This window comes from Mauremys mutica, chromosome 4, assembly GCF_020497125.1.
Source record: "Mauremys mutica isolate MM-2020 ecotype Southern chromosome 4, ASM2049712v1, whole genome shotgun sequence".
Taxonomy (NCBI): domain Eukaryota; kingdom Metazoa; phylum Chordata; order Testudines; family Geoemydidae; genus Mauremys; species Mauremys mutica.
The window spans coordinates 87086060-87108397 of record NC_059075.1 but is presented as its reverse complement, the minus strand read 5'-3'; the positions used below and the strand labels follow the sequence as shown (position 1 = coordinate 87108397).

The window sequence follows — 22338 nt, the reverse complement described above, 5'->3', positions numbered from 1 at the left end:
ACAATACTCCAGTCGAGGCCTAACCAGTGCTTAGAGTAAAGCGGAAGAATGACTGCTCGTGTCTTGCTCACAAGACACCTGTTAATACATCCGAGAATCATGTTTGCTTTTTTTGCAACAGCACCACACTGTTGACTCATATTTAGCTTATGGTCCACTATAACCCCTAGATCCCTTTCTGCCACACTCCTTCCTAGATAGTCTCTTCCCATTCTGTATGTGTAAACCTGATTCTTCCTTCCTAAGTGGAGCACTTTGCATTTGTCTTTGTTTTCATCCTGTTTACTTCAGACCATTTCTCCAATTTGTCCAGATCATTTTGAATTATGACCCTAGCCTCCAAAGCAGTTGCAATCCCTCTCAGTTTGGTATCATCTGCAAACTTAATAAGCGTACTTTCTATGCCAATATCTAAGTCGTTGATGAAGATATTGAACAGAGCCGGTCCCAAAACAGACCCCTGCGGAACCCCACTTGTTATACATTTCTAGCAGGATTGGGAACCATTAATAACTACTCTCTAAGTATGGTTATCCAACCAATTATGCATCACCTTATAGTACCCCCATCTAAATTGTATTTGCCTAGTTTATTGATAAGAATATTATGCGAGACCATATCAAATGCCTTACTAAAGTCTAGGTATACTACATCCACCACTTCTCCCTTATCCACAAGACTACTCTGAAACCTATCCTATCAAATAAAGCTATCAGATTTGTTTGGCATAATTTGTTCTTTACAAATCCATGCTGGCTATTCCCTATCACCTTACCACCTTCCAAGTGTTTGCAGATTATTTCCTTAATTACTTGCTCCATTATCTTCCCCGGCACAGAAGTTAAACTAACTGGTCTGTAGTTTCTTGGGTTGTTTTTATTTCTCTTTTTATAGATGGGCAAATATAGTGCCATTTTCCGGTCTTCTGGAATCTCTCCCGTCTCCCATGATTTTCCAAAGATAATAGCTAGAGGCTCAGATAGCTCCTTGAGTGTTCTAGGATTCATTTCATCAGGCCCTGGTGACTTGCAGGCATCTAACTTTTCTAAGTGATTTTTAACTTGTTCTTTTTTTTATTTTATCTTCTAAACCTACCCTCTTCCCATTAGCATTCCCTATGTTAGGCATTCCTTCAGACTTCTCGGTGAAGACCAAAACAAAGACGTCATTAAGCATCTCTGCCATTTCCAAGTTTCCTGTTACTGTTTCTCCCTCCTCACTGAGCAGTGGGCCTGTCCTTGGTCTTCCTCTTGCTTCTAATGTATTGATAAAAAGTCTTCTTGTTTCCCTTTATTCCTGTAGCTAGTTTGAGCTCATTTTGTGTCTTTGCCTTTCTAATCTTGCCCCTGCATTCCTGTGTTGTTTGTTTGCCTATATTCACCCTTTGTAATCTGTCCTAGTTTCCATTTTTATATGACTATTTTTTAGATAATGCAAGATCTCGTGGTTAAGCCAAGGTGGTCTTTTGCCACATTTTCTATCTTTCCTACCCAGCGGAATAGCTTGCTTTTGGTCCCTAGTGTCCCTTTGAAAAACTGCCAACTCTCCTCAGTTGTTTTTCCCCTCAGTTTGGATTCCCATGGGACCTTATCTATCAGCTCTCTGAGCTTACCAAAATCCGCCTTCCTGAAATCCATTGTCTCTATTTTGCGGTACTCCCTTCTACCCTTCCTTAGAATTGTGAACGCTATGATTTCATGATGGCTTTCACCCAAGCTACCTTCTACTTTCAAATTCTCAATGAGTTCCTCCCTATTTGTTAAAATCAAGTCTAGAACAGCTTCCCCTCTAGTAGCTTTTTCAACCTTCTGAAATAAAAAGTTGTCTGCAATGCAGTCCAAGAACTTAGTGGATGGGCTGTGCCCCACTATGTTATTTTCCCCAACATATATCTGGATAGTTGAAGTCCCCCATCACCACCAAATCTTGGGCTTTGTATGATTTTGTTAGTTGTTTAAAAAAAGCCTCATCCACCTCTTCCACCTGGTTATGTGGCCTGTAGTAGACTCCTAGCATGACGACATCACCCTGGTTTTTTACCCCTTTTAGCCTAACCCAGAGACTCTCAACACTTCCGTCTCCTATGTCCATCTCCACCTCAGTCCAAGTGTGTACATTTTTAATATATAAGGCAACATCTCCTCCCTTTTTCCCCGTCTATCCTTCCTGAGCAAGCTGTATCCATCCACACCAACATTCCAATCATGTGTATTATCCCACCAAGTTTTGGTGATGCCAACGTCATAGTTGTATTTATTTATTAGCACTTCCAGTTCTTCCTGCTTATTACCCATACTTCTTGCATTTGTATATAGACATCTAAGATACTGATTTGATCTTGCCTCCCAGTTTTGCCCTGACCCTCCTTTCTCTCTGCCATTATGGCCCACGCACCCTCCTATTTCCAACCCATCTCCCATTGATCCATATCTCCATAGCAGTGGTGAGCGGCGCTCTGGTGTAGTAGGTACTCTTTCCCTAGCTGTGGTCCTGTCTGTAGTCTAGTCAGTCTTCAGAGTTGAGATGCTCTAGAAATTAGTGTATCTGTTCTGTTACCATTCTTATTTTATTCACTACTACACTCTTTGCTCTTGGGAAGTTTATGACTAGTTAAGGCACCTCACCTCCCTCCTCCTTTGTGAGCACTCAAATAGAATTCATTTAATTTCTTAGCACCATCTACTTCTTTTGACAATAAATTACCACTACTATGAGGCCTTGATGCTTCCTTCCCTGACCTTTAGTTTCTTATAAATTCCTTATTTGCTATAAACTTTTTTGCAATCTTCCTTTCATCCTTCACCTCTGCTTTTTTTACGCTTTAATGTTCCCTTTGAGACTTTTGCTTTTGTAATCTTTCCAGTCCTCCTCTGCGGTTACTGCTTCATAACATACATATGCCTTTCTAAATAGATCTTTTATTGCTCAGCTCAACAGCTGAAACTTCACATTGCAGAAAGCACTGGGGCCATGAATAAATGGTGAAATAGATTTTAATTACAATAGAAGCTTGAGCCTGCTTAAAAATAGTTTGACATATGATAGTAAGGCAGATCCCAATACAGAGGGCTCAGTACCTGTTTCCAACTGGTTTTAATAGTGGTCCAACAGAAGAAAATAGTGTTTGATATTGAAAGTGAAACATAATGGGGCTGATTCTGATTACACTTACCCTGATCTAAAGAAGAATCTCCACTGATGCCCAGAGAGTCTGACATTGGTTTAAAACCAATGTGATGATTATACCTGGATTTAAAGAATGGGAACTACTTTTAGTGTCCGATGTTGGGTTCCTATACTACAGTCAATGGCATTACTTTGATACCAGTTGCATGTTCAGCTCTGGCACATTATCTGAAATAATGCCAAATACAGCTTAAAACATTGTCAAGAAGCAAAAACAGACATCTCATCATGACCCATAAAATGTACTGCCTCTGACTTTAGCATGTTGGATACAACTAGCCACATGAAACAACCTTGTATGTACTCTACGATCACTGTATCACCTGACTCTACTATACCCAGTTTTCTTTCCCTGTTCATGGGTAAATGTATATGTTCTGTAATGTACTTATACAGCAGTTTTGCACTTTCTGCACAACTCTTACAGAGCTGTTACTCAACCAGATTACTCCAGTCCATAGTTCTTCCTTCTTTCCTTGCCAGTTTTCCTCCTATACAATGCAATTTAGAGAGAAATCTACTCATATGGTCATATTTCTTATCTATTTTTTTTAAATGATGCACTCCATTTTTCTCTCATGCTGAACAATGCATATGCAAACTCCTTTGGATGGTTTTATCTAGGGAGCATTATATTGTGCTCAAAAGAATCACAGACTAACTCTCCATTGGCTATATAATTCTGACCGTTCATTCATGGAACTTTCTTAGACATCAATTGACATTCCACATGAGGGTGAAGAGCAATATGAATCACTGACTTCCATAGGAATTGAGGGTTGTCATTATTTGCAGGGTCACTAACTGCACACAATAAAAGAAAAGAAAAGAAAAAGTAAAGTAGTCAGTCAGCCACCAACCACCACCTCTCTCACCTCATCTGCCAGGAGGCGGGCCTTGACAATGTCACAGAAGAGCATGCACGATCTAACCACACATTTACTTCCTTACAAAATTTGTTCTGAGAATGTTAGACTATAATCACATTTGTTTGTTGATAGGCTTCACTTTTTTACAAAATACAGAAAATTTGAACACACACAAGTGAACACGCAGAACCAGTGGCAACCAAAATTAAATTTCACAGTTCATAGCAAAATTCACCTGTTCATAATTCACCTGAATGAAGCTGGTGAGGGGGGAAGAGGAAGAAAAAGGGGGCACACTTTTACACTTGACAGAAAAGTTCTCCAGGCTTCAACTCCACCTCTTGATCTGTTCCACATACTCTTTCAGTTTAGCGCTATACAGAAAGGAAACAATGGACCTTAATCCAGGCTTCAAGAGGCAGGAAGGTTTCCTGGGGGTGCAGTCTCCATCCTCCATTGAGACTTAAGTGATCACTTTTCCCAGCTTGCTATCCTGATAGTTTTGTTTACCTTTCATGTAACTGCATTTCCAATGTCTCTCGATTTATATCAGAGATCCATTCAAGCAGGTGGAACCACATTACTTTGAATGAAAAAGGCGTGGCTTAGGCATTGCTCGCCAAATACATTTAAAAAAAAAATAATTCTACCATGTATTTAATCCTTTGTAAACACTCCATAGCTATGATGTACAGTGTACACCAGTGATTTTCAGGACCAGCGTGTAGATGATACCTTGCTTTACCTTACATATTTTAGATACAGATTATGACAACAGCATAGTGAGTATATCAGGCCTGAAAAGAATTGCTGACCTAGTAGTGAACCAGCAATAGGCCCCCATTTCACAGCTGGTATATTTCTTACTGAATTACCAACTTATATGGTTGTGTATAGAGCCTGAACTAATTTTAATTGAGTAAAGACCTATACATTATTCTTGCTGATCAACTAGGATAATTTAACATGAAAATATGAAGAGCAGCTTAAGAAAACAGCTTCTTTCCTGTCCTTTATGGGCTATATTGCTCCCCTTGTCACAGTTGACTATACACACACACACTTAAAATGCTGTAGTTGTTAATTGCTTAAATAACTGTATAAACCATGAGCCACTAAGTGGGATTTCTATATCCCTTCCCTTTTATATTTCGCATCATATACATTCATTTATGCATAAATGAATATTGCAAATGTGATGACAGTGGGATATGCATAATGTGCGCTAAACTATGCAGCTCTGAGTATTTATTGTGCTTCCAGTAAACACTATAAAACATTGATATGAAACAAAGTTAGAGAGCCAACCAATGAAAGGAGAGCAAGAGACAGTACTTTCCAGCCTCCTCCTACCTGGCCCACCTAACCACTTGTAACAAGGAATGTATTTAAGAAATTGTCCCTCTGGTTGGTGGGCCTCACCACATGATCAGGGCTTAGGTGATCACCATATCTGGGGTCAGAAAGGAATTTTCCCCCAGGTCAGATTGGCAAAGACCTTGTGGGGAGTTTGCCTTCCTCTGAAGCATGAGGCCATGGGTAACTTGCTGGTTTGAACTAGGCTAAAAATGGTGGATTCTCTGTAACTTGAATTTTTTAAAATCAAGATTCTAGGATTTCAGTATTTCAGCCAGAGGTTATATATTTTACTTACAGGAGTGGGTGAGTGAGGTTTTGTATCCTGCAATATGTGGGATGTCAGATGAGATTATGATCTCTTCTGGCCTTAAAGTCTATGACTATGTGAAAAGACAGAAGATTTTCTCAGGCTAGATACTAAAATGATAGTGAACACTTTGAAGCCATGTAACTTACCAAAAGCTCAGGATTGGGAATCAGATTTTTATAATTAGGTGTGCCACCAATTTACTGTATGACCTTGGAAAAGCCACTTAACCCATATATTCCTCAGCTTCCCACATTTGTAAAAAAAAATGAGCAGACATCACTTAGAGGTTTTAGAAGGAGCGATCTGTGTTTTTAAAGTGTTTTGAGAATATCCAGAGTAAGGGATTTTGAAGTCCAAAGTGTAACATAACATGGTAATAAGTAAGATATATTACTGTGGGCACTGGCCCATCACAGATTTCATCCTGTCTACTTTGGGCCAGATGGTGAATCACTTCCATCCTCTCCTCCCCCCCCCACTCCAAGCCACCCTTGAGTTGTACCTTACTGTGCAAGCAGTCCCATTCAAATCTCTGGCCCGTAGTAATTAGATACGACTCAGATAAGTGAGGTGTTCACAATCTGGCTTTCTGAAAGGATACACTAGATTGACTGATAATGGGGACATAGTGTTATTTTAAGGGACCAGCAAAGGCTGTGATTCATGTCTAAAATTAGACTAGAGATCAGAGAACCACAGAATTTAGAGAAAGAAGAGACAAATTAGCTCATATTCATGCCTTATATTTTCTAGCACTTTTTCTAGTCTCGTTTGGCATTCCCCAAATGGCTTCCCCATGTCCCATAGAGGACATGTAATACCTCTCTGTACTATTGTAAGTCTGTCTACTTCCCCCCCAGAATTTCATTCACATACATCAAGACAGTGAAAGTAATGGTTTTGGCGTCACCTAATGCCTAATAAGCCTGGAATCTGTGCATGCACAAGGACTCAGAATAAGGGGTTGAATATAGCTGCTAGTCTCTAGAGCAAAAAGCTTCCACATAAGAAGTTGCTCTGGTTCTAGTGGTGTCTTGTTCCTTACCTAACTCCCCCTTAATTACACCTCCTGAGAACAGGGTACCATTCTCTTCCCACCCATTCTTCCATCACAGTTAAAGTACTTAGGACAGCGGTGTCAGTTTTTTAGAAAAAGCAAGCTGCCTTTCATTTCCCAAAACCGTAATGTGTCTCACACAGCGGAGGTGAAGAAGAAGGTCAAAGCTCACTGTATCTCTTGGTCTGTGGCTGAGAGAATTTGATAGTACGCCAACCAGATACACTAAAGAAAAGATTCTCATGAATAAGGGATTCCAACTACATGTCAGAGATGATTATTGCGGGAAAAAAGAGAATCTGAAGGGGGCAAAGAGGCTCTGAAAGAGACGGAGAACTTTCAGATGGAGAGCAGCTGGTTACAGGCATTGTTAGCACTAGAGCTATTTTTCCTTCCCGTTGGTAATTTATTTTTCCCCATCTTCATAGAATGAAGTCCCAAATTTTGGTTCTCTGACTTACAGAATAGGATATCATGAGTGAGGCTCTGGAACATTAAGGTGCCCTTATGAGTAGGGCAATTTGTCTGCAAAACTGTGAGACTTGCTCTGTATTCTAAGGTTTTTTCCACATCAACTGAGGGTTATAGAATCAGGTTCTTCTGTCACTTACATTGGCACTACTTCATTGACGTCAGTGGAGTTGTTTCTAAATTACTGTGGTGTGAGTGAGCAAAAATCAAGTCCTATAAGTTCTTAATTTTTGAGGTACAAAGATAATATTCCAATCTTATGATATGGCCAAGTTTTAGGCTTAATCCTGCTCTCTCTTATCCAGGCAAAACTCACTTGACTTCAATTCGGTTTGTCATCTTAAAAAGTGATGGTTGCACCCATTTCTTCTGATACTTTTACCATAAGTCAGTCATAAGTCTGACAAGTTTTGCCATACTTTGAGACATTAGTCCCAGATGCCTGAGCCACAAAACTCTGGTAGCACAAAGGTTAGTTTTTCCATCAACAATATTAAAACAATTTCAGTATTCTACCTTAAAAAACAACAACCCCCCCCAAAACAAAACAAACAAAAACAAAACACACACACCAGTATGTATCTAAGTGTGGCTAAAGACATCCTAATTTAGCCTAAGACTGAGTAGTTACCTAGCTACCTTTTGCCTCTTGTTTGCTTAAACTACACTTGCAGGTCTTTAGTAAAAAGCAGGTGTTCTCTAGTGGTCAATAATCCACATCATAAAGCCGTTCTCTAATTTAGTATGTATTTTCCCAGAAGAGATCCATGAAATAGCTTGCATGAACAGTCTAGTTATGGATGCAGTCATGGCTATGGAAAAATGGATAAGCCTGCATCAAAGACCATGTGTTTGCACTGCAGCTTACTTGTGAGAGTTCCAGCATTTTTGGGACACACACAAGTCACCAAAAGCTCACACCTCTCTCTCACACACACACACACTCACTCACCCTCTCTCTCTCTCTTCTGGACAGTGACATCTACCAGATTGTCTTAAAGTCTTAAAAGAAGCAGTGACTCCAATCTTTTGCTCTTGCTTTCTGCATTTTTAATGTATTGTAAAGAATAAACTCTGGAAAAATTAGATGAACTGAAAGTTATTTGTGAGTCTAGTGTCCCTAAACCTATGCATCCATCTTGTTCTATTTTCCTCTTTTCACTATCCCCGCCCCCAAATTCCCCAGACAAGTCACAAGTTTCCTTGGGGGAGAGGGAGATTAAAAGTCAACTGGAGATGCAGAGGCAAACTCTTTAGTCAGACACATAGCTTTCCATTATTTACAGCTTGGCCCAGAGTTCACATTGCACCTGGCTTACCACCCTCCTAAACAAATAGATATTAATCCCAACCGAAACAAGAAATTTAAGTATTAGTGGTATGACTGTCTTTATCTACTCACTGACTATACAGCAGTATGATCTGGCATCGTCAATGAGAGGAGATATCACAAACATGAAGTTATTAAATATGCTAACATAATACATTAAACATTCATAAATATTTCTGTGTTCAGGATAAGCACAATACTTCAACATATTTTTTTACTTTTTTAAAGCACGGTAATTTTCCTAGGTACACTGAATAAGAGTTGCAGAATTCTAATAAGCAATTGCTTTTGTAGTTTGCAGAATCCTTGGAATAAAACTTCTCATAAAAATGATGGATATGAGACCAGTAAATTAAATTCCTTGTAACGTACAATTGTTTTCAGTGGTGGTGGTGGCGGGGCGGTTGGTACAATGCCCTAAGATGCGTAACAGTTATAAAAAATAGGACATGGGTTCAGAGCATTAAGCTTGTGAGCACCACATTATCTAGTTCTTAAAAAAAAAAGGGGGGGGTATATATTGGGTTCTTTAAAGCAGGGTTATCCAATTCCATTTTTATGTGCATTTATTATCTGGTAGTTTCTCTACCAACTCTCTCATTGGTATCTTTGATTTATTAAAAGAATAAGGAACAAATGATTATGGAAATTTTTAGGGCCACATTGTATCTTCATGACCTGAAGATGGAGGCGACTCTCCATGAATGGAACTCCAATGCCACCAGACAAGAAGGGATGGTCAATCCATTACCTCAGGGATCTGTTCAAGGGAGGAAATAGGTTGGTGTGTCCCACCTCTCAGGAGAAGTCCATGAGCAAGTTATTATAGTTCCAGACTGTCCTAAGGACATAGGCACAGGCATCCTGCAGGTCTCTGGGCTTCTGCAGAGTTTTAGGGGTCCAAATCCTGCTTTTCTGTGGGAGACACTCGTGACAAAAGATTTTTCAGTAAACTATTTGAGGGGGACTTTGGGGAACTCTCCTCCCCATAAGGCTTCCTGCCATGATTTTTCCTCAAGCTCATTCCATGGTTGGGGATCTCAAGGATCAATCTGAGTATAAACATATAAAGTACACTTCATACAATGTGTCAGTATAAAATTATATTCATACTCAAGTCCAGTATGAGTGACAGATACATGGATCCCATCCCTTCTTACATATGACCTCTGAGCTGTTAACACATCTTAAGAGATACATGCACTTGTAGTCTTAATCATTCTGACTATAAAAGCATGAGACCCTTATCCCAACTATTGTGTGTTTCTTTGATGGTATAGGAGGCCTCAGTAGCTTATGTGATAATTCCCTTACTGTATAGGGCCAATATACATGGCTTTACACTGCCCATCTTTATACCTCCCCAGGTGGGGAGAGTTCCAGGAATGGAGATAGAGGCTAGTGGCAGAGTGACTGTGGAATCAAGTGCTATTGCTGTTCTGTGCTGAAAAACACCCTGTTAGCAGAGTATTGTAAGGGGGTTGCTCATATTCTCAGGAGCTGCAGCTGATCTGACCCATAGATTAATTTCTCTTATGCCTGCTCTGGCAGGTGACAGAACCGCTGCTATACATTTTCTTCACATTTTGTTTTATGCAACAACTTCTTACGCAAACATCTGGTTGAATAATCTCAAGGCACAGCTATTTTTTTCCCTTCACGATCCATGAAATTATCTCAAACTTCAGGCACTCTGATAGATTTACCTGATGGCAAGTTGCATATTCAGAAATTTGCCTTGAAAAATATTTTGACCAACTTACAAAGCAGAAAATGGAAGTGGTGTCATTGACTTCAATCAGAATAGGACTGGGTGCTAATAATGCCATGTATTTATTAAGATTCTGTTCATACTCCTTGCCCACCAGATCTGTATGCTTTGGGGGAGGGAGAAGGGAAAGAGTATTCCATGCCAGCTCTCAAGCCTCCCACAACAAAAGAGGAAAAGCTGCCTCTGCAGCACTGGTTCCCTTCCTCTGACTCTGCTCACGGTTATTTTCTTGGCCACTGATACATGTGTGGGTAGAAGCAGGCAATGGGTTGCTCAGGAGTCGACGGGGTGGTCCAGATTTAGAAGACATCCATCATCCTATCAGCAGCACCATGGAACTCAGTAGAAAAGTACAGTTCCTGGCATCATGCAGAAGAGTCTGGACGGTCATCATCTGTCATCCTGACAATGGAGCTCCATTGGAATTTCATTAAGGAATCAATTGTAATGGGGCAGTTGACACATGGAGGCATGGGCCCTCTGTGCATATGTTCCTGGATTCCTATGAAAGCAAGGAGATCTACAGAGTTTAGGAGCTAGTCCAAGAGGGAAAGGGTAGTTTTCCTTCCTCCTAGCCCTCTATGTGAATTCTCAGAGAGGTGGGCAACCTGGCCCTTAGTTACTACTACAGTAAAATATATCTCCCTGGTAACACCCCACCTGTCACCCAAAAATAGAATCTACTGAATTAGAGAGCCTGGGGACTGGTTACTTAACTGCAATACGGTGCTCTCTGCTGTGACTGACTCAAGGCTTTCCACTGCATTATTTTCCAAAATTCACCATACTTGGTTCTTCATTACAATTTATAGTTCTCAATCTACACCTCCCGCTCCACACACACACACACACAACACCAGTTTTTGTGGGGGCAATTCACTAACTTCTGAAATAACAGTGTTGCCTTTGGAGGAAACGCTAACAGTTTGTAACACTAGTTTCACTCCTTTTTAAAGGCTATGATAAATTTTGTACAAACTATGCCTTGTAAGGTATTATTTGAAAACTCATGATTTGCAGATCATTATTCTCCTGGTAACTTGTGTGTGGCAACATTCTATATAAAGTTAGTAATATCATACAGTAATATCTTATGAGACATATTCTAAATCTGGGGAAGTAACCACAAACTGATGCCTGAGCCAGGTGTCAATGAAATCAAATGGATGATCAACCTGGTTAAGTAGCCATTCTTTGGTAGGAAAATTTACATCTTGGCAAGGAAACAGCTGGAGGTTGCCATCTCCAGAGACTTTGTCCCTCGAGCCCCAGCTGGAGACTACTCTCAAAGAAGAGGAAAAGGTATAAGAAAGGGGAACAAACACCCCAAAATATTCCTCTCTCTCTCTACCAACAGCAGCCACACTACTTGAGGAACAAAGATACAGCTGAGGGAGGGATCCTGCCTGAAAGGAATGCAGCCAGTAAGACTGCTGAAGCATGTGGTGAGAGATTTTTGCTTTGAATTCATTTTGTTAAGTATCAGAGGGGTAGCCGTGTTTGTCACTTTTTACAGATCCAGACTAAGAGTCCCGTGGCACCTTGCGTCTGACAAAGTTGGTATTCGCTTATGCTCCAATACATCTGTTAGTCTACAAGGTGCCACAGGACTCTGTCGTTTTTTAGTTGGTTAGGTTAGGTATTAGTTGCATTTCACTTATAATTTCTTGTAACCAATTCTGACTTTTATACCTCATCACTTAAATATCTTTTTGTAGTTAATAAATTATTGTATCTAAACCAGTGTGCTTGGATTGAAGTGTTTGGGAAACTCCATTTGAAATAACAGGATTTGTGCACATCATTTTCTATTAATAAAATGAAAGACTTTATATGAGCTTGTATTTTCTAGGAGAGGGCTGGGCAGTACAAGATGTATGTTTCTGAGGAAAGTCTGGGCCTGGAAATTTAATTACACTGCAGATCAACACCAGAAGAGCGTAGCTGGGAGTGCTTTACATCAGCGGCTCTTAATCTTTCCAGATGACTGTACCCCTTTTAGGAGTCTGGTTTGTCTTGTGTACCCCCAAGTTACACCTCACTTAATTTACTTGCTTACAAAAAAATCAGATAAAAATACAGTAGTGCCATAGCACACTATTACTCATTTTTAGTATATAATTGTAAAATATATCAATTGGAATATAAATATTGTACTTACATTTCAGAGTATGGTATATACAGCAGTATAAACAACTCATTGTATAAAATTTTAGTTTGTACTGACTTCGCTAGTGATTTCATGTAGCCTGTTGTAAAACTAGGTAAATATCTAGATGAGTTGATGTACACCCTGGAGGACCCCTGCATACTCCCAGGGGTACACGTACCCCTGGTTGAGAACCACTGATTTGCATGGTGCAGATTGAGAGTGAGCAGACTAGGAGTGGTTACACTCTCAGTAAAGCAGTATAAAGAGGCACCCCAGGATGGATAATTGAGGGGATACAGCTGTTCAACAGTCCAGATAGTACCTAGAATGTCACAAACACCAATTTATGTTTTCAAAAGATACTTCATAAGGAATTTACAGAAAGTGTTGGACCCATTTTGTGTGCCCTGAGAAAGCACATCTTAAACTAATGACGTATTCATTATAAATGAGCATGAATTATAAAAAGAACTGAGTTGAAATAGATTATGAACCTGTGGTCTTGTTATCTGAACAGATAAGGCCTGATTCAACTCTCACTTCTAGTGAGTCTCAGTGAATTCACTTGTAGAAAACTGAGGAAAGTAAGAAGAGAACTTTCCTACAACTGTTATTTCTACAACTATTACTTTTACGTGATAGTTTTGAATTAAATGAAAGTAGCACTTGGTCTGAATTTCACAGATTAGAAAGTCAGATTTTGTAAACATTGGTCTTATTTTTCTTTTCTTTTTTTTAAGCTTTAAAAATGTAAATGTTGCAGTATTAAACTGGAATCTTGAAAAAAGTAGTAAGGCGCACACACTATGGATGAAAGAGGAATTACTAAAAACCAATGCCATACTTGCATAATCCTGAAAAGGTTCAGGAGATGAAACAATCAGATCAACTGGAGGTTGTTTTTTTTTTTTTAAATAAATATAAATCCTGTGGGACGGGTAATCAGATGCATTATGCTAAGCAACTATTTGGCTTAGAATAATGGTTATGATTAAATACTTAGAAGCAATCAATATTGCGCGTTTACAAATTAGGAATGTAGTTATTACAAATGAGGGGTTTTAACCTTTATTAATAAAATCATTGCAGTAATTTATAGAGCACATTTTAAATCTATGGTCCATTATATAACCAAGATGAACACGTTAAAAATATTAATATAGCTGACTATACCATACACTATGATTCTGCTAGTATGGGAATTAGAATCAAAATGATGTGCAGTGATGATGTAACTATGGAGATCCAGGGGTGAATTTTTAGAGGACGTCCAATTAAATACTCCAATAAAGTTTCAATGTATCTCACTTATTCATTTGGACCTGAGTCTCTTCCTACTTTCCTCAGTTTTATACAAGTACTGACCTAGCACTGAAAGTTACTGAGGACAGCTAATACTTGTAGCTACCAATGATCTAACACAAGCCCAGAGATAACTCTGCAGGCAATAGGGAGCAGCACCTCCCCAGAAACAAACCCAAGGAGCTGTTTTGGGGATGGTGTTCCACCTGAGCTCCTCTCTGTCACCTATCTTTCCTCTGAGTCTTACAGGCAGTTGGGTTGAGGCTAATGTTGCTCTATGGCTGTAGCAGCTAATACAAACCCAGTACAGGGGAGATGCAGGAGCCTCCTCCATGGATGCTGGAAAGGATGGGGAGCTCCCCACCTCCTTCTGAGTCTCTGATGGTCCCAACTTCAGAGGGAATGAGCAGTTTCTCTGAATCCTCTATCACACCATCCTGCCTGTTCCTAGGATCAGCCATGGTAGTAAAAGGTACGCCAGTTCTCAGGATTAGAGCCCAAAGAAGGTATAATGATCTAAAGTAATGTGGAGAATGGTTGGCTCAGGGTACTAGCCTCATATTAGCATCACTGGTCCAAATCCAGCCTCAATTGGTAAGGACCAAAAGTGTTACTTTCTGAAGGCACCTGGATAAGTAGCCTGCTTTTCATTGCAGTTGGTTTGGTCATTGTCCAACCTCTGCAGAGCCTTATCCTCAGAGGCGGCTCTAGACATTTCGCCGCCCCAAGCACGCCAAGCGCGTGCTTGGGGCGGCATGCCACGCGGGGCGCTCTGCCAGTTTCCTAGGAGGGCGGCAGGCGGCTCCGGTGAACCTCCCACAGGCGTGCCTGCGGAGGGTCCACTGGTCCCGTGGTCCACAGGTCCCGTGCCTTTGGTGGACCGCCCACAGGAACGCCTGCGGGAGGTCCACTGGAGCCACCTGCCGCCCTCCTGGTGAGCGGCAGAGCGCCCCCCGCGGCATGCCGCCCCAAGCACGCGCTTGGCATGCTGGGGCCTGGAGTCGCCCTTGCTTATCCTTAAACCTCAGACTAACTCCCATCTATGAGCTTCCACCACTTTATCCTTTTTTGTGCCCCTCTAGACTTTTCACCCAGAAGTCCACTACGAGCAGGCTTGCTTTTCAGTTTGCTGTCCAGGGGTCATTTTACAGTCCTTGGTATTTTTTTATCTTAGTCTTATCAGGAAGTAATGGATCAAGGACCTATTGGCACTGCTTTTGTATGTAATTAAGTACTACTCCCTCCTTACAAAATATGAATGGCAACAATCAGACCATGGGCTCTGGCTAACTAAGTTATCCTCACCAGCTTCATTTCTGTTTCCAAAGCCTCATCTTCTGATATTCATCATAGCCTTCACTACTATAAGATAATGATGTTATGCTGACTGGAAAGAGATGACCTTTTTTCCTAATTTATCTTAAAATTCAGGCTCCAGCTTGAATGGGGTCAGGGCCTGCTTATACTGAGATGGTTGTTATATTGTATTTATAATTTTTGCTACATGTACTTACTCCAAAAATCCTATATGAAATTAGTCTGTCATTTCAGCCCTGACAGGCCCCAAAGTGACTTCATTTCAGTGTGCTGTACATTATTACTGTATAGGATTTTGGTATCATTAAAGAGAATATAATAATAAATGGAGATATATACCTACCTCATAGAATTGGAAGGGACTTAAAAAAATTATTGAGTCCAGTCTCCTACCTTCACTAGCAGGACCAGGTACTATCCCTGACAGTTTCCCTGTCTTGTTTTTTTTGCCCTGATTTATAAATGGCCCTCTCAAGGATTGAACTTGCAACCCTATGTTTAGTAGGCCAATGCTCAAACCATTGAACCATCCCTCCCCACATATAGATGTAAACTATTGTAATGGTCACCACAGTATATGCAATCATAGTAGCATTTTTAAATCAGGCTGGACATGATTCTCATCTACCAGTTTTCAGGGCTATTCAATGAAGATTTAATATAATATATACACATATATCAGAGTAAAATAAGGAATAGTGAATGCCTATGAAGAGATCATTAACTTTGTGAGAGTCTCTTCACTGCTTGAATAGCTGGGACAGGTAATTACCTTTGGCACTCTCCTACTTTACTTGTTCTTAGTTCTTTTAAACAGTCAGAAGTTTTTATAAATGGATCATTTGTGTTCATGTCTCCTGCATATAGGTGAAGAACCCTGAAATTCTCTGGCAAAAGCAGATTTTTTTTTTCTTTTTGCTTCATAACTATGACATTCAACATCTGCACTAGTATTGACATCAAAATGCCAGGGGCTCCTAGAATCCCATGTTAGGGGGAGGGATAGCTCAGTGGTTTGAGCATTGGCCTACTAAACCCAGAGTTGTGAGTTCAATCCTTCAGGGGGCCATCTGGGGCAAAAATTGGTCCTGCTAGTGAAGGCAGAGGGCTGGACTTGATGACCTTTCAAAGTCCCTTCCAGTTCTAGAAGATTGGTATATCTCCCATTATTACCATGTTAATGTATTTCTAACTAAAATTACTTAAAGAACCTTCTAAGGGATTAGAAGCTTCTTATCTCTTGAGCTATGCCTTGGGATCCGAACTAAGGCAACCATGGAAAAAGAAAGTGTGTACTCCACAACCAAAGTATCTTTGGCTCCAGTTTTGTAAAATCTCACCCTGGCCAGCCCTTGGATAAGAAAGGGCATTGCAGAAGGTCGTGACGAGGACTCAACAGCATATGAGCCAATACCCTGATCTGGACCAATTTGCAAGAGTGACATGGAAGATTAGTAGGAATTCCATTATTGGATTTATTGACCTTCTAGAAAAGAAGAGACTACAGAAGAACCTGACAGGGCCCAGGCTATAAAAATGGATATCAAAGTTCAGCTCCTAAGTCCACATTTAGATGATCCCGTTGCCATTTTTAGCAATTGTCAAAGGGAGCTGCTAGGTACTCAGCACTTGGGGTGGAAGTAATGGAAAAAAATCAAGCCACTCATTTAGGCACCCTTGTTTGAAAACCTTGACCAAGGTTGAGCACTTGTGATCACTAACAATCCCTACTTTTTACAAAAACACTTTGGAAATTCTGTCTAACCTCTAGCTTAAGCAACTAGCTGCTTTCTTCTTATACAAGCTTCACCAGCAACTTCAATTGAATAGAGTCCTATTCACATGCTAACTTAAGCTGCAGGATGTGTGTGCTTTGTCAAAGATCTACCATATTTCAATACAAGGTGAGATGCCTCTCAATAGTGGCTGAACACGTTCTTGTATCTAGACGTCATAGAACATTTGGGGATTCTTTGTGATTGAAAGTGTTGTATAAAATTACAGATAAGCAAGAAGGTGATTGGATCTGGTGGCCCAGTCTGAGTACATGATTGTAGTAATAGTACCAGGAATACAGTAGTAGCGAAGTTTTATGAAATTGAATGTCATTTCAAATTTATGCTTTGAGCTTTATTAGGCAACTGTGAAAATGTAATATTTTATCACATTTGCATCAGCAGTGTTTTGTTTAAGTCAGATTTGAACTTTATTTTTGTAGTTCTGGGATAGTTGCAAAGAATTTCAATGTAGCTTTTTGTCATGTGTTTGCATTTCAGATTTCATACTGGAATTGGTTATGTATGAATTCAAGTGACAGGTCATCTGGTTCCAAAATTGGCCAAAAATAACCCCCTGCCCCCATGTGCTCAGTAGGGTCTACAGAAGCAATATTGACTGGTTAGTTGTATTTTGAACAACAAGGCACTTCATTCTAGATGCTTAGCTCTAAAGATCTGAGCAGTTCTACCGATTTGCTGGACAGGGGCCTTTATGTGTTTCCCAAGCCAGTTAGAAAAGGTTGTGAGAGAGAAAACTAGGGAATCACTGGAGAATTTAGACACTAAACGACCATATTTGGCTTATAGGCCATACATTGCCCAGATCCTTGTGAGACAGTGATGGCAGCAGAAAGTGACTCTTTGGAAAGTACTATAATTTAATGTATAAAAATTGAAGAACTATATGTAAAAAAAGTCTAAGAAAGTGTAGTGCTCCCATATATGATTGCAAATTACTCAAATTCATGGAGTATATGAATATCCCGGGCATTGTTGAAATCTTACAGATTATATTTTCTTTTTACATTAAATGATTTGAGCTACAACTTCTGGTTGATAAAGGGGACACAGAACTGTCTGACATAGGTGCAGTACAACTAAAGGCAAGATACCTAGCATATGCTCAAGTGTCACTTTATACTGTGATTAGAAGCAGCTTTTATGATCACATGATAGAATGCATAATTTAAACATCTATGGTGAACCAGTGATCAATAGCCACCAGCAGATATGAATAAGTAGTATTCCTAAAGTTGAGATCCCATTGAAATGCATACCCTCCATAATACCATCCCATGTTTTTGTAATTACACTTATTGGCTTTGGACCTGATTCCCCAGTCCTTGACACATTGTTCACTCTTATGCCTGTGCAAAATGAGTTCATCGTGAATATGAAACTGTACTTATCTGTACTGGTAGCCTTCTATACTCACTTGGAAACTGGTAAGGCAAGACCTTAGCCTAATTCCATCTAGTTTGCCAGGCTCTGGTGGACCTACCCAACTGATAATTCTCCTTCTGTGGAAGAATTTCTGGGTAGCCTGGCATTGGTAAGTCTTTGTTATCCTGCCCCCCCCTCCTATAAGCTAGTGCAGTGTTTCCCAAACTTGGGACACTGCTTGTGCAGGGAAAGCCCCTTGCAGGCCGGGCCGGTTTGTTTACCTGCCGTGTCCTCAGGTCCGTCCGATCGCTGTTCCAGGCCAATGGGAGCTGCGGGAAGCGGCGGCCAGTATGTCCCTCGGCCTGCACCGCTTTGACAGGGCCATTGTGAGCAAGTGATTTACCAGCCAGTGCTCCCCTTGTGGCTGGGGTGGCTTCTCAGGGCTTTTCCTTATTTCTAGTCATCCCAACCAGTTATTCAGATCTGCTCGTGGTCTCCTTTGTCTCATAATTCAGCTCTCTGATCAGGTCATATTTTAGTCTCACCCTTTTCAGGGTAGGTCAGAGTTGAGTCCAATAGCCTTGTGCCAGGGCTCCAACCTGATTCTGAAACCACTAGACCTTTGACCCCTATCCACGCCCTTCACCAGGCCTCTCTTTGGTGGCCGGTAAGAGAACCCTGTCCCTTCCTCTAACCTGGGTTCCACCCCAAAAATCTCTGTAGTAGGCAATTAAGGTCTGACTCTGTAGGCCTTCTGCTCCTTCCCTGGACTTCCTCCTACTGTGGCCTGCATCTAGGCCTTGTTCTCCAGTTGTTGGAGGAAAGGAAACTCAGAGCTACTCTGTAGTGTTCACAGGAGCCTTCAAGTAGCTTCATCCTGCACAGTGCTCCTTTCAGGGAACAAGTGGAAAGAAGCCTCTGAACCTCCCAGGACTGGGCCTTCCTGAACTAGGCTTCTCTCTTTCAAAGTTTCTCCTCCAAGATTGGCATGCCTTGCAGATGTGGCAAGGGGAGGCTGCCTGAGCCCAAGTTGTTCTTTAAACACCTTTTTGACTGGGGGGTAGTTGTATACCCCCACCAAACACACAAAATAGAAACCTGTGGTACCCCACAAAGAAAGCTTGTGATGCATGAACTGTTGCCCATAGCCATCCTCTAGGTCCTTGTATATAAAAGGAAGTAAAGCCACTTCAAAGCAGTTCCATCTGTGATTAGAGCCTTGTTAACAGCCTAGTCAATCCTAACAAAGGCAGCTGATTGATATGCTGAAGCAAGCAGACAAGGTGCCTTTATCCATAACCAGGAGGGGATCACATCACTGGTCAATGTCACTAGTGCAGTTTCTAGGACAGGAAGTGAGTACCCTTTCAAAATGTGAACCTAAGCTGAAGCCTTTACAGCATCACAAAACAAGCAGAAACTTTTTTTTTTTGAGCTGTAACAGAATGAGCAGTGGGTTGGCAAATTGCACAGATAAACCTTGTATGGAGGAAGTGCAGCAAGCAGCAGGTGCAGTGATGGTGGAAGCAGCAGAAGACCTCTGTGCAGGTGTCCCACATCCTGTCTTTGGGATGGAGGAAGGATACTCTCTTTCCCATGCCCCTTAATAATCCTCAAGCAAATCTCACTTCACCACACTTGGCACTAGAGAGTGTCTGAATTGTCTCCTAAGTTTATAAGGAAGATGTGTTAAGGTGCTAGGTGGGCTCATGATGACTGTTACAGATGGTCAGGAATTTTCTAGACAACTGTTTTTCCAACAGAAAATTTAGTTTTTGCAAAAAAAGTCAGTATTTTAATTTTTCTGAAATTTGTTGATTTTTCCCTTAAAAACAAGAAATTCATTTCAGGTCAGGCTGACATTAGTCTGCCTCCACCTGAGCCCCAGTTGTGCCTCATGGGAACTGTACTTCAGATGCCTCACACCCCCATTTTTTACCTATGGGCATAGCTCTAAAGCCGGGCTCCATTTCCCATAAAGCATCATGGTCACAGGCCTCTGATGAGGCACCATGGTGGATCAGAAAGATCATTTATCAAAATATCTCAACATTTCAGAAATGTTTCTTCTGTGTGAAGTTTTTATATTGACTTATTTTGATTGAGTAAGAAAGCTGTTGATATTTACTATGGGATGGAACTGTTGCTTTTCAGTGAGCTCTACTGATCCTCCATCCCCATAGAAATAGTTGGAATTTCTCATCTACACCAGTCCAGTCTGACATAGCTAATTACCAAATACAACTTAAATTACATGCTTTGAGCAGGGGTTTGGAATAGGTGACCTCCTGAGGTCCCTTCCAACCCTGACATTCTATTATATTCTTTAGCACAGTTGGCACATGGAGATTAAAAACACTTTTTACCATATGGAAGCCAGTTGAAACTTCATATTATGAAATAGATTTTAAAACAACCTCCTGACATAGGTGAAGTTTCAGATTTCATCCCATTTTAAATGATCTAAGACACAGAAATAAATTGATCTAGGAGTGCTGTGATTGTAGTTTGTAAATTACAAACTGAATAGGGTATTAGTCCTTTATAGTCTCCCCTTCATCTGTTATAAATAGAGTCTTTTACAGCTAATGGCACAATAACTATGTCAAGGAAGGGAGAACGAATATGTATCCTTTACCTAATAGTTCTATTTAGGCAAACTGTTGGAGTCTTGCTGGCTTCTGTGTTACTATAAAGTCTTCTTCCATAAAACCTGAGAGTTAAGGCCAAACTTGCCAACTATCAAGATGAGACAAAATGCATGCATCTCTATAGATCAGCTTCAATTTCCTTCAGCTCTTGATCACTGGAAGTTTGATAAACAAGAGATTTAGGTTATATTTACACAGGTAACTTTTAGATTGGAGGTAAAGGTTTGGAGATAGAGTGTTCTTGCTTCATGTGAAGCAATTTGCAAGTCCCCACATGTTGGTGCAGAATAGTTCAAAGTTGTGCATACCTGCACACTATAAATACATCACCCCTGGTAAGACTGATTGACAAACCATATTTCCTCTTTTCACACAAATGCAAAAAAGAATTTTATGGGCTTGTTTTCATGATTTGGTTGCTTTTTCTTTCAGTTAGCTTATTTTACAGAAAAACATTCTTGCATTTTGCTGAAGAAAAGTCATTATGGCAAAAATTCATAGTTTTTATCCACCATCATGTGTTCCAAAAGAAAGTCTGTTTGCGCCAGTGGAGTGTTATAGTCTCATATCAAGAGAGATTTTCTTGGAGGCTGGGCCTAGGCTATGGAACAAATCCTACAGAAATTAAGGACCATCACACAAACCTATCTTCTGCTACAAATGCAAGATACATTTCTTTGCCTGGTCTAACATAAAACAGTGTGTACATAACAAAAGACCTCAAACCCCACTGTGTTGGTCTACTCACCGCAAGGATATCATCTCCTCCTGGTCAATCTGGGGAATAGCTTGTCAGGCCAATACACTTTCCCAAGATGGCACAACCTCTGTTGGTCTCTCCATTTCCAACCCCTCTCTTGGTCCACAAGCTGCTACTGCTGCCTCATTGTAACTCTGCCCAGGTCACTATATCCATTTTTCTCTTCAGGGGCATGAAAGTTTTTCTTCAACAACTATCCTAGGCAGTTTTCCCATTCACTGCCTTATAGTACTACAGCTTCAGCAACTAGCAGGGGAACTCAGTCCTGCCCTGCACTGTAGGATCCTCTAGACAGCAGTCAAGGTCTATTCCTATGTAAACCTTATTGCCTATCCCACATTCCTTCCTTTCCGGGTTTGCCAGTCCAAATAGACCTTCTCCTTCCAGGGAGTGGCTATAGACTTTCCCAGCAGCCCCCTTCTACTACCAATTTCCTTCCTTTATAGCCCCAACCCAGCTTGTTCCTCCTCAGCTGGGCTCCCTCATTTAGTCTGGGGATTACTTGGCCACCTGATTTCCCACAGTTGTGGCTTGCTGAGTTAATTAGCTACCTTCTCACTCTGTATTAACTCTTTCCAGGCAAGTGTGGAGTAATTAGCCCATCACACTTACCAAAACCAAATACATCACATATGCAATTCT

The 22338-nt window shown here is 40.7% G+C and overlaps 1 protein-coding gene across 4 annotated transcripts in view; it reads right to left on the bottom strand.

Annotated features, from left to right (window-relative positions):
• The window catches only part of LUZP2 (leucine zipper protein 2), a 431446-nt gene extending 409355 nt beyond the window's left edge, over window positions 1-22091 (bottom strand). For 2 of the 4 annotated variants that reach the window (XM_045012211.1, XM_045012213.1), the window contains exon 1: window positions 21685-22091. In XM_045012211.1, coding sequence (XP_044868146.1) covers window positions 21685-21698 — 14 coding nt within the window. In that variant the 5' untranslated portion in view covers window positions 21699-22091. Of the gene's footprint in view, window positions 1-3172; window positions 3231-3873; window positions 3924-21684 lie in introns of those variants that run through there. The other 2 variants (XM_045012212.1, XM_045012215.1) reach the window with 2 other exon arrangements.
• Window positions 22092-22338: the final 247 nt, after the last annotated feature.